Source organism: Bos mutus, chromosome 14, assembly GCF_027580195.1.
Source record: "Bos mutus isolate GX-2022 chromosome 14, NWIPB_WYAK_1.1, whole genome shotgun sequence".
Lineage (NCBI taxonomy): Eukaryota > Metazoa > Chordata > Mammalia > Artiodactyla > Bovidae > Bos > Bos mutus.
Window position 1 is genome coordinate 21,579,386 of NC_091630.1, and position 12,734 is coordinate 21,592,119.

Here is a 12,734-nt window from a genome sequence, read left to right on the forward strand (position 1 = left end):
CTTTTATGTTCATTTTGGAAAAAACAAAATAGAAAAAAAAGAACATTTTTAAAAAGCATAATACCAACCAGAGAAAATTAAAACCACTTTACACTGTTCACAGTACATCCTTTAGATTTCTTTCTGTATACACTTGTACTTCTTTTCCCGAGAACATAAACATCTGAAACATATTTTATTTTTCTTTACATTCCCTTTATTCCTTTAGTGCTGGTAGCTAGTGAGTCATCTGTGAATCTAGGTTTCCTGAACTACCCAGTTTAGCAAGATATGTTTATTTCTATTTATATGAATTTCTTTTCTTTTCTGTTTGTGACTCTGTGTCACTCTGGGATTTGAATTTGCTTGTGTGCCCTAGTGGTAGAGTGAATCCATATTTGGTATGTGTGCCAGCCAAACCTAAACTGCAGATATCTGCTTTCTCACCCTTTCTCCCATATCAAGAACATATTTTATGTTAATAAATATTTATTTACAACAGCATTTTCAAAGGTATATTCTATTTTATTGATGGACATGACTTATTTAAACGTCCTCTACCATTGGACATTTCTGGGGGTTTTGCCTTTGCGTGTGTATGTGTTTTACTATTACAATCAATTCTGCAGTAAATAGTATTCTTGCTAAATCTATGATCATTGCTGTTTTCCCTTAGGGTAAATCCTGAAAGTAAAAGTGACAGGTTAAAGGATAGGCATGTTTTTTAAACGCTTTTGATACATTTTGTCATGGTGCCTTTCAGAGATACATCACTGATACTCCCACCAGCAACATTGGTAATTTACCTTGTTACCAGACCCTTACAGATGTTCTCTTTTAAAGTAATAATATAATGACAGGGTCTGTGTTTTCTTAACCACTAAGTATTCCAAATGATCACCCATGTTTACAGATTCTTTACTATGAAATATTTTATAAGTAAAGAGTCACAAGACTTTTAATATGTTGGTTGATAGCTTGTTTGCTTGCAGTATTGTTTGCGTATAGTTTAAGGTGATGGCCAAGTGAGGAAAGTAGAAGAAAGCAATAGCGATACCCTAGACTCAGTCACCCTCCCTTCAAAACCTGGCACTGAAGAGCAACTACGCAAACTCATCCTGATGATCTCTGTTTTAAGGGGATGAGAAGTAGATCCATCTTACAAAACTATTAATAACCCTTCTTGTAGATAATGCATTATCAAAGGTGTTAGATTGAAGAGAAGTACATTTCTTTAAAACCAAATAATCAGTAAAACATTTATCTATAAACTTGTTTATCTTTTCAGTTAGTATTTTATATCCTGATTGGTTTTGGCTAAGTTCTTTATGCCCTAATATCCAACCATGAGAATTAAAATGCAAAAGTCACAAGGTATAATATTTTGAGAGTGTATCTTTAACTTCCTTGGTAGGTAGTAGTAGGTGGTTCTTTTAGAAAAGTATGCTTGGGATAAAAGTTCCTACAAAACAAGAGTACTAGTTATTGTGACTATGGAACATATATTATTTTGAAAGCCTTAGTGTTGACTGAACTTTGACTTTTCTAGACTATGCCATGCCTTTTCTGATGATGGCATACCTTAAAATCATGTTGTATTTCTATGTTCATTTGCCCAGAATCCATGAAACAAGATATACTCTGGGAGCAAAGTGTTTCATCATTAAAGGGGACCTTATAGATATTGCAGTTCAACATGTTTAATTGATGCTTAATGGATGATGATGGTGGTAGCGGTGGTGGAGATAATAAGAAGGAGGAAGAGAATAATTTTTGGAGCTCTTATGTGTCTCCTACTCTGCTTAGTGCTTAAGTTTTCTCATTTATTAAATGAGGAAGTTAAGTTCCAGAAAGGGAAACAACTCTCCTAAGATTAGTCAGGAAAGCCAAAATTCAAATCCAGATTTCCTGACTCTCAGTGTAGTCCACCCTGCATATAGCCACCTAACGCTGGCTATATGAAAACCATTTTAGACATTTGACTCTCCAAAGTCTTAAAATTTATAATCATAAAGATTATTTTTTGATGCTTTTAAGTATTTACATATATATGTTGAAGGGCTTTAGCCTTATTTTATGTATTGTCTATATTCCCTAATTGCTGTCATTTCTATTTATTGAATTTTTATTTTAATCTTATTATGTCTATTCTTTAAAATAAGAAGCTACAGTGAAATATTCTCTTATAAATGAGGACCCTGAGGATCAAGTAGAAGCAATAAACTTTCTGAAGGAAGTCAGTTAAGTAGCAATAAAGCTGGAATTGTAGCGCCCATCTGTTACCTCCAAACTCTTTCTACTTTATTCTATAGTTGCTTATTGAAAAATAGCAAAATCAAACAAACTTGAAAATGATTAGTTTGTGTCACCATAGAAGGGTATACACTGTCTCCTCTCTTGCTATCTCTTGGTCTGTTTGTGCCTCATTTCTTCTTAAAACTAATATGAATGATAAAATAGTACACTCTACTGTCTTTTTAAGAAATTCACACTGAGTCTTTTCCCTCTTAAATACTTGGAGAAAATGAACATAGGTTAATACCTAAACTAACGTGTTAGGTATTCCTTGGCAGTCCAGTGGTTAGGACTCCATGCCAGGGGTGCCCAGGTTTGATTCCTAGTCCTTACTTTTCAGTAAATATTACTCTAGATAGAGGAAAAAAACTGTTTAAAAATTATTGCCTTCTGACCATATTGTAAGCTGCTAAGTCGCTTCAGTCGTGTCTGATTCTGTGCAACCCCATAGAGAGCAGCCCACCAGGCTCCACCATCCCTGGGATTCTCCAGGCAAGAACACTGGAGTGGGTTGCCATTTCCTTCTCCAATGCATGAAAGTGAAAAGTGAAAGTGAAGTTGCTCAGTCGTGTCCAACTCTTAGCGACCCCATGGACTGCAGCCCACTAGGCTCCTCCATCCATGGGATTTTCCAGGCAAGAGCACTGGAATGGGGTACTTCTCCATCGCCTTCTCTGGACCATATGGTATAGAAAACTGCTAATGACTTTTCTTTCTTTCAAATGAATACAAGAGGAAAATCTTTCCTTCATTTTTGGAATATAGACATATCAATAAATATGAAAATGTAAAGTGAAATAAATTATTTTTAATTCAAAACTAATGAAAATATCAATCCTTGTTAGAAAATTTAACAAGGTTTAGAAAAATCTTATTAATAAAATGAGAAAATTAAACAGCTACTCAGCAGTAGATGCTGTCATTTTTGCCATCTTTTTGTAAAATTTCCCCAGTCATCAAATTTCTTTTTGATAGCTGTAGTAAAGCAAATTAGAGAAGAATGGTTTGGAAACTTCTTTTTGTTGTTGTTTTTTGTTATATGACTGCCTTAAAGCATATTGCACTTGTAAGACAGTGTATTCTCTTAAATGAGCCCACTTATTTTTCACAGATCTTTTTTTCTCCCCACTGTGGCCATGCATACCAGTGTCTTCTTTGAAAGCAGAAATGAAAACATATCTGATTTTGGATACTTATGTTAAGGTTGGCCCTGAATAGTAAAACCCATTCAAGACCATGGTGTTTGAAAAATTTTAAATCCTAAAAACATGTCCCATTAATGTTATAATTGAATTATACTCCAGCTATTTCATCTAAAATACCTTTTTCTGTCTTTTCCTTTTTGCTCTTGCCATCACTTTTAATGATCCATGGGCCTACAGTGTCTTTACATCCAAAATGCAAAGCAGACAAATGGGCATCTCAGGGAAGAACATGACCAAGAGCACCAGCATCAGCGGAGACATGTGCTCGCTGGAGAAGAATGATGGCAGCCAGTCGGACACCGCAGTGGGTGCCTTGGGCACCAGCAGCAAGAAGCGACGCTCTAGCATTGGGGCCAAAATGGTAGCTATCGTTGGTCTTTCCCGGAAGAGCCGCAGTGCTTCTCAGCTCAGCCAAACGGGTAGGCATTTTTATGTTACTGTTGACTTCCTAATTGAGTTGTAATTAAAACACATAATCTTTTCTCTTACTCATTCGGCCTCAGTAATGTGTGGATGATGACAAGTACCAGAAGGAAAGGGGCGTTTTAAGCTAGTGGACCTTTCTGAAAATATAACCATGACTTTGTTTTTCAGTGATGAGCGAACCTGCTTGGAAGTGAACCTTGGTTACTGTTCTTGACATGCGCTTCACGTCTTTTCTCCTCAAGGAGGAGCTCAGCTGTGGTCCCCCTGATTTGTTTCTGGTCTTTTGCAAAGGTGCTCTGATCTGTGAGATATTTGCTTTTCTTTAGGTTCCTCAAGTTGGAACCCACCAAGTTAATTTCCACTCCCAGCAAGTTACCACGATGAAGATGACACCACATATTTTGTGTGAATAATATACTTCTTTTGTTGCTGACAACCTAACTTCTTTTTCAGTTTGTAAGCAGCATTTACCAGTTGTATCAATTTCCTCACTGCAGTTTTTACTTTCCCGGTTAACATTTCAAGCAGCAATATTCTCCAGCTGCAGGGGTGGAGGAATTTTCTGCTGATGGGGAAGATATTCAAAGCTTTACTATTCGAAAATTCAGTCTCTAAATCACATCTGCAAAAATAAATTAAATACCACCCTCCTAACTCAGAAAAACCACTGTTAGCAATTAAGAATTTATTTGTGAGTCAAAGCAATGTCTTTTTTCAAATGGGTGTTGATAATTAAACATTCAGTCCCTGGTATCTGGGAAATAATAGCATATCTTCTACTTAACACACAAACAAAAGCATGTAATGTGGTGTTTCTTTTACAGCAAATAAATTATAGGCAAATGGATTAAATCTCATTTATGTCTGAATACTATGGTTCTGGTACAGAGAAGTCAGGACATAAGTCTGCAACACAGAAGAATTTAAGGGTACGTTAGTTCCTGGACCCGCCTAATCTTGTTTTTACAAACTATACCAGTGACTCTGGATTTTGAGCCTTATATAATAATATTATATTGAAATAAGATTTTGATGGCTTCCCTATATCCTGATTGTAACTTACTATATTTACTGTGATTATGTTAGAATTATTATTTAATGTTTAATTTTTAATTTATGTTCAATGTTAATTTAGAGTTTAATTTTTTACTTAGTGTTTTAAAATGTTATTTTGTGTTTTAATATAGAATTAGGGATTTAGTGTATGGACAGAGAGATCATATCTAAATGACTTTTTTAATTGCTAATATTTATACATACATAATTAACTGTGTTGTGCTAAAATGATAGATGTTGGCCTTTTGAAGTTGAGAGGTTTCTTTCTCTAGCAGTTAGAACTTTATTGCATTTTTCTATTTAAAACTTACATTTGTAAACCTAAAACTGCTCTAAAAATAAAGTCTATTAATTGTTTTAAATGAAGAACCTAAAATAGACTCTAATAAGACTACAAGCTAGAGAATATGTGGTGTTAAACTAAATAATTAATTCTGTTCATTTGAGGGTTTTGGATAAATATTGAACACTTATTGTGTGCCAGGCAAATTGAGAACACAGATGATTCAGAAATCATTTATAACCTGAATTGCTTATACTCTAGTAGAAGATATATACTTAAACAGATTACTTCAAAATCCTGTGTCAGGGACTTCCCTGTGGCCCAGTGGTTAAGACTGTCTTCCCATACTGAATGTGCAGTGTTGATCCCTGGCCAAGGAACTAAGATCCCACATACCTTGAGGCCAGTCAGTCACACAATTTAGTGATGGGTTTGATGTGGGGAGGTGAAGGAGAGAAGATTCTAAGGTGATTCTCATGTTTCTGGCTTGCATCCACGGATGGATGGTTATAGTGCTATTAATGGATATTGGAAGCATAAAAGAAGGAGTAGGTTGGGATAAGAAGGGTGAGTCCTTCAATTTAGGACACTTTGAATCTGAGATATCTATGTAATATCCAAGTAGAAATGTCTAGAACATATTTAAATACATACTTCTAAAGCTCATGTCAGAACCAGAGATATAAATGTGAGAATCATAAAGTTTAGAGGTTGCTTGAAACCATGAACATGGGTGAGATTGCCCAAAAAGAACACTACAGATAAAAGAGCAGTAGATGAAGAAAATACTTTGTGCAAGATTAACTTTTTAGAACTGGACAGAGAAAGAGGAGCCGGTGAAGACCAAGGAGATATTACCATGAAGAAAGAACAAATACTATAAGAGAGCTGTGTCACAGAAACTAAGAATGTAGATTTGAAGAGAAAATGGTCAGTATTTCTCAATGATCAATTTCATTCTTTGTAGTTTGGGCATTAATATCCCATATATCTTTCCTTGACAGTATTTTATTTAATGATAGAGCTCTGTTGACCATACACTGATTTGGTTTTTATCTTCAGAAACACTGTGATACTGGCAGATTTTAAAAATGTAGTTTTTCCTTGTTATATCCTATAGCCCCTTTTTACATATATAGCATAGCAGAAAATAACGTGTTTCTTTTTGTTATGGTCTTCATTGGTATTCAGTGACATTGTAATGGTTAAAATTTTTATCGTCTTAAAATATGTAATTATTCCTATCTGCGCACTGTATAGCTTTGACCTGTATTGACAATAGAATTCAGAGTATCTCTCACTTTAAAGCCCAAGTTTAACTGTAGAATAGCCAACAGAGATAGTTTGGTAATTATTGAACTCCAAACTTTCATTGGGTTTCTAAATTCTGTATTTATGTGTATATGTTTCAAGTAAGATTTTTATGTTGTCTTTTCTTTAAAAATACAGTAATAAGCTCTAACAGTGTTTAAAACTGAAATCTTCAAATTTATTACCTAAACTTTGATCATATGATAGCATTATCTAAAACAATGAATGGATTTGTGATGCTGGATCTTACATTAGATCCTTTGTTTTGATTTTCCTGGCCTCTTTGTGGAAATCTGCATGTACTTAAGTTGTAGAGTTATCACTTAATGAATGATATATCATACATAATGCCTTCAGCTTCTTAAAATGATATTTATCATCATAAAATTAAATATCATTTTACCAGTATGAATTTTCAAGATGAGATAAAGACTGCTTGCTTGACTTCTGAAGAGTAGAAAGCTCAGCAAAATAGTATCTTTCTAAAGAATGTTGAAATTATTCTGAATTATATCAGTAATCATACATAAATAATAATTGGTGAAGGGGAAACCATTTATAGAGATATGTTGGTTCATACACATAGTAGCTAACTCATATCTCTCTTTTATCCCCGTGCTATTTTGTATCCTTTGACTGCTAAATGGAAACTCGCCATTCTTAAAGCTTAAATATATCTTGCTAAACATCACAACCTTGTAGAAAGTGCATGGAGTGAATAAGGAGACTTGGTTGCTATTGCTTACCCTGGGTTATATAAGATATCAAATATGGCCTCTTAAAAAAACCTACCCAACATATCTGAGTCATAGAATGTTCATCTGACATATGGAATTAACACCTGCTGTCCTAACAGGGTTTTTATAAGATCATACTTTAAATGTATAAGAAAGTGCTTTCAGCACTTAAAAATCACTTTGCAGATGTAAGCTATCAGTAGCAAATTCAGCCTCATATGGGGAATCAGGAATTCTATTTTAGACATGTTGATTTTGAGATGCCCATTAAACATCTAAGTACAGTTATATGTTTAATTAGATATGCAACTGTAGTCTAGTAGGTCAAGCTAAACATGTAATTTGGGAGTAATCAGCAGGTAATATTTAAAGCTGTGGCACTAGATAATATTGCTTAGTGTAATTTGAATCAAGAAGAAAACTATAATAAAAACAGAGCCATGTTATATACCAACATTTAGAAGTCAGGAAGAGTCCATTAAAGGAAACTAAAGAGAGAGCAGCCATTTGAGAAAATGAAAAAGAAGAATATGGTATCTTAGAAACCAAAGGAAGGAACTATTTTAAGGAAGATGATCACCTCTGTCAAGTGCTTCTGGTAATTCAGATAAGGTGAAGACTGGGAGTTGACCATTGGATTTCACATGATGGAGGAATTTGGCAAACCTTGACAAACCTTGCAATGGAGGACAAAGCCTGATTTAAGCAGGTTAACAAAAATGAGAAAGGAGGTAGAGACTGTGAGAATAATTTCCAGAATAAAAGTTATAACACATGGACTTCCCTGACCTGCCAGTGGGTTCAGGAGGATTCCACATGCCGCCAGGCACCTGAGCCTGTGTGCAGCAACTGCTGAGCCCTTGCTCCCCAGCAAGAGAAACCACCTCAGTGGGAAGCCCACACACCTCGACACAGTAGACCCTGTTCTCAGCAATGAGAGGATGCCTGCACACAGCAGCAGAGACCTGGTGCAGCCAAAAATAAAATGAGTGAATAGAATCAATTAAAAATAAACAAATGCGACTGATCCTTTAAAGCAATTTTTAACACCTAATACTTATGGAGCACTTTCACGTGCTAGGCAGTTTTGGGGGGCACTTTACATGTAAGTCACACAACAATGTTATGAAGAAAGAATTAATTACTATTACCCTCATTTTACAGATGAGGAAACTAATGTAGGCAAAAAGAGTAAGTTCCCCAAGTTTACTCAACTGGTGAGGGTCAAAGTTGGGATTGAAATGCAGGCAGTATATTCATTCTTCATTCTTAATTATTCTGTTATAGTCTAGACTAGCACTGTTCAATAGAACTGTTAGCTTTTTGGCAAGTTCTGCATCTGCTTTATCCAATACAACATGTGGCTCTTGATCACTTTCTATGTGGCTTCTGTGACTAACTAATACATTTTAAATTTGTATAATTTTAATTTAAGTAGGCACATATGACTGATGACTACTGTGTTGGTGCAAATAAAAACAATTTCTAGAATTTTGATTTAAAAAAGAAAATAAAAAAATAGGACTATAGCTTGGAAGAAATAGAGTCAAAGAAGAGTTTTTGCCTTTTTAATAACAGAGGGGATACTTCTGGGGAATACTGAGTAGGTGAGAGGGTTTCAGATCCAGAGCTGAAGCAAAGATCAGCTGTTATCACCCGTGGCCACTCAGGGATCTCGACTCTTTTCACCTTGTAGTAATTTCTAAGCTCATGTAGTACTTTTTATTTCCTCTAATTGTAACATTTAGTCATTGTAATCATTTGTATATTTGTTTATCTCTTGGCTAGACTATTTTTGTTTTCTTATTTTGTACCTCCTTCTCAGTGTCTGCTCATATCAAATAAACTGATCTCCAATGAAAGGCCCATATACTTCTTTGGAGTTCATGATGAAGTTCTCTGAAAATGGTGGAACTAATTTTTGTCTTTTAGCCTAAAAGACAGAAAAAGAAATTAAGCACTACCATACTTAATATATGGCTTTACCCTAGTTTTCTCAGTTGGTCTGAGTGTAAGTCAGGTGTCATATGCCTTTTTGGAGGTGTTAGTTCCGTTATCCCTGAGAAAGTGGGCGAGAGGCTTACAGAGATTGCAAGAGGCTTGCAAAGAAACTGAATTGAGTATACTACCAATACTGCGACTACACGAAAAAGGTAGACCTGAAAATTCTAACCTTATGTCAAGCTTTTCATTAGGTGCGGATGAAGCAAATGCAGTGACACTCTAAGATCTGACAAGTCCCTAAAAATTGTAAGTTCTCAGGAAAATTAATAAAATACAGATTTATAGCCACTATTATTAATGATGAACTTTATATTTATACTTTATATGATCTACGGTGTTTCTTTATGAAGTTTCTTTTTCAACTATGACATTATTAAAACTAAGTATGAGAAACCTGAATTCGGAACCAGACCCTCGAATTGCTCTGTTTATTAGCTAACATAATGCCAGCTGCTTTAAAATATAAACTGTGAAAATTTAATACAAAAGAAGTTTATTCATTGAGCAGATACCAGTCCAAATATCAGTTATTCCCAGTGGGCAGTGGCCTGCCCTGTGGTCGCTCAGAGTTGGAGGCTCTTTTCGTCTCGTGGCTCTGCCCTCTTGTAGGGCCTTGGAGCCCTGTGTATTCAGCCAGCACGTGGGAAAGTGTTTATGAGCAAGAACTGGAAATAGTGAGCTCACTTCTGCTTGTATTTCATTGGCTGCAACTCAGTCACAAGATATTGGAAAATGGGAGGTTAGGAAATGTAGTCCAGGGAGTGCTCAGGAAAAAGAAGAAACAGTTTTGTAAGCAAACCAGTATTTTTAAAAACTAAAATGAATATTACTTCAAACATTTTTCTTGACAGGATAAAGTATTAATTTGCCATTTGAATAATGACTTACAAATATTTATTGCATTGTAGTATTTTAAAATATTTGTATATTATTTTACGTATTCAAAAAGTAAATATATTTGTTTTTAATTTTTTTACTGAAATGGATGTAATATTTTAAAGATTTTAAACAACTTGTCTAGTGTGTAATTCCAAAAGGCTTAAAACTTCTGTTCTCAGTTCAGTTCAGTCGCTCAGTCATGTCCAACTCCTTGCGACCCCATGAACCACAGCATACCAGGCCTCCCTGTCCATCACCAACTCCCAGAGTCCACCCAAACCCATATCCATCGAGTCGGTGACGCCATCCAACCATCTCATCCTCTGTCATTCCCTTCTCCTCCTGCCCTCAATCTTTCCCAGCATCAGGGTCTTTTCCAGTGAGTCAGCTCTTCACATCAGGTGGCCAAAGTATTGGAGTTTCAGCTTCAATATCAGTCCTTCCAATGGACACCCACAACTGATCTCCTTTAGGATGGACTGGTTGGATCTCCTTGCAGTCCAAGGGACTCTCAAGAGTCTTCTCCAACACCACAGTTCAAAAGCATTAATTCTTCAGTGCTCAGTCTTCTTTATAGTCCAACTCTCACATCCATACATGACCACAGGAAAAACCATAGCCTTGACTAAACGGATCTTTGTTGGCAAAGTCATGTCTCTGCTTTTTAATATGCTGTCTAGGTTGGTCATAACTTTCCTTCCAAGGAGTAAGTGTCTTTTAATTTCATGGCTGCACTCACCATCTGCAGTGATTTTGGAGCTCAGAAAAATTAAGTCAGCCACTGTGTCCACTGTTTCTCCATCTATTTGCCATGAAGTGATGGGACCAGATTCCATGATATTAGTTTTCTGAATGTTGAGCTTTAAGCCAACTTTTTCACTCTCCTCTTTCACTTTCATCAAGAGGCTCTTTAGTTCTTCTTTACTTTCTGCCATAAGGGTGGTGTCATCTGCATATTTGAGGTTATTGATATCTCTCCTGGCAATCTTGATTCCAGCTTGTTCCTCCAGCCCAGCGTTTCTCATGATGCACTCTGTTCTAGTATATAATAATTCTAAGTGAATGTTTGCTAAATTCACAAGTGTATTAAGAGATAACTTTGTAATAATGAAGAATAATGTAGATGTTAAATAGTAGTACTGTCTCCTTATGCCATTAGAAATCCCAAACTAACACTAAAGGATACATAACATGTTAAGCTAACAAAAAATGTGACTTTAACACTAAATTTAGGCATATTTCTCACCACTGAAATTATAATGCTTTAGCACTTATAATTCTACGAGCCATTATTAATTAAAAGTCATGCCACTATTTGTCATTTGCTAATAAGCTTAAGTGGTTCAAATGTTACAGATGAGGCAAACAAAGTATTTCTTATAAGTGAAAGCTGTTATTAGCATAAGTTATGTTAAAGTACTTCTGTAGCAAACTAGGATCAACAAGTGGCTGCGGAAGAGCAATTTTATTGTTACTGAAATTAATTTAACATATCTTAAATTTAAACTGAATTTCATATCTTTTTAAAATTTGTTTTTAATTGAAGCATATTTGCTTTACAACATTGTGTTGGTTTCTGCCATACAACATCGTGAATCAGCCACAAGTATATATATGTCCCCTCCCTCTTGAGCCTCCCTCCCACCCCACACCCATCCCATCCTTCTAGGTTGTCAGAGAGCACAGGGTTGAGCTCTCTGTTAGACAGCAGCTTCCCACTAGCTATCTGTTTGACATATGGTAATGTTTATGTTTAAACGCTACTCTCCCAATACGGCCCACCGTCTCCCCTCACTGTGTCCACAACCTGTTCTCTGTGTCTGTGTCTCTATCCCTGCCCTGCAGATAGGTTCAGCAGTACCATTTGTTCTACAAAATTTCACTTTCAATTTTTTTGCCTGAGCAATCGCTCAGTCATATCTTACTCTTTGAGACTCCATGGACTGTAGCCTACAAGGCTTCTCTGTCGGTGGGGCTTCTCCAGGCAAGAATTCTGGAGTGGGTTGCTTTGCCTTCCGCCAGGGGATCTTCCAAACCCAGGTATCAAACCCAGGTCTCCCACATTGCAGGTGGGTTCTTTACCATCTGAGCCACCAGGGAAGCCCAAGAATACTGGGAGTGGGTAGCCTGTTCCTTCTCCAGGAGATCTTCCTGACCCAGGAATCGAACCAGGGTCTCCCGCATTGCAGGAGAATTCTTTACCAGCTGAGCTACCAGGGAAGCCCAATGGTGGTAAAATATACATAACATAGAATTTACCATTGACCACTTAACCATTTTTAAATGGCATTAAATTCAGTGACATTAATACCTTCATACTGCTTTGCTACCATTATCACCATCCATCTCCAGAACTCTTTTAATCTTGTAAAACTGAAATAATTCCCTATTTGCTTTTTCCCCCAGCTTCTGACAATCACCATTCTATTTTCTGTCTCTGTGAATTTGATGACTTTAGGTACATAATATAAGTGGAATGGTATAGTGATTGTCCTTTTGTGACTGGCTTATTTCACTTTGCATAATGTCCTTCAAGTTCACCAATGTTGTAGCATATGT

At 36.1% G+C, this 12,734-nt stretch overlaps 1 protein-coding gene across 1 annotated transcript in view; it reads left to right on the top strand.

Moving 5' to 3' along the window:
- The window catches only part of RIMS2 (regulating synaptic membrane exocytosis 2), a 601,046-nt gene that overhangs the window by 502,094 nt on the left and 86,218 nt on the right, over positions 1–12,734 (top strand). Inside the window, exon 23 of the mRNA XM_070382789.1 lies at positions 3,657–3,898. Within this exon, the coding sequence (XP_070238890.1) occupies positions 3,657–3,898 (242 nt within the window). The remainder of the gene's footprint in view (positions 1–3,656; positions 3,899–12,734) is intronic.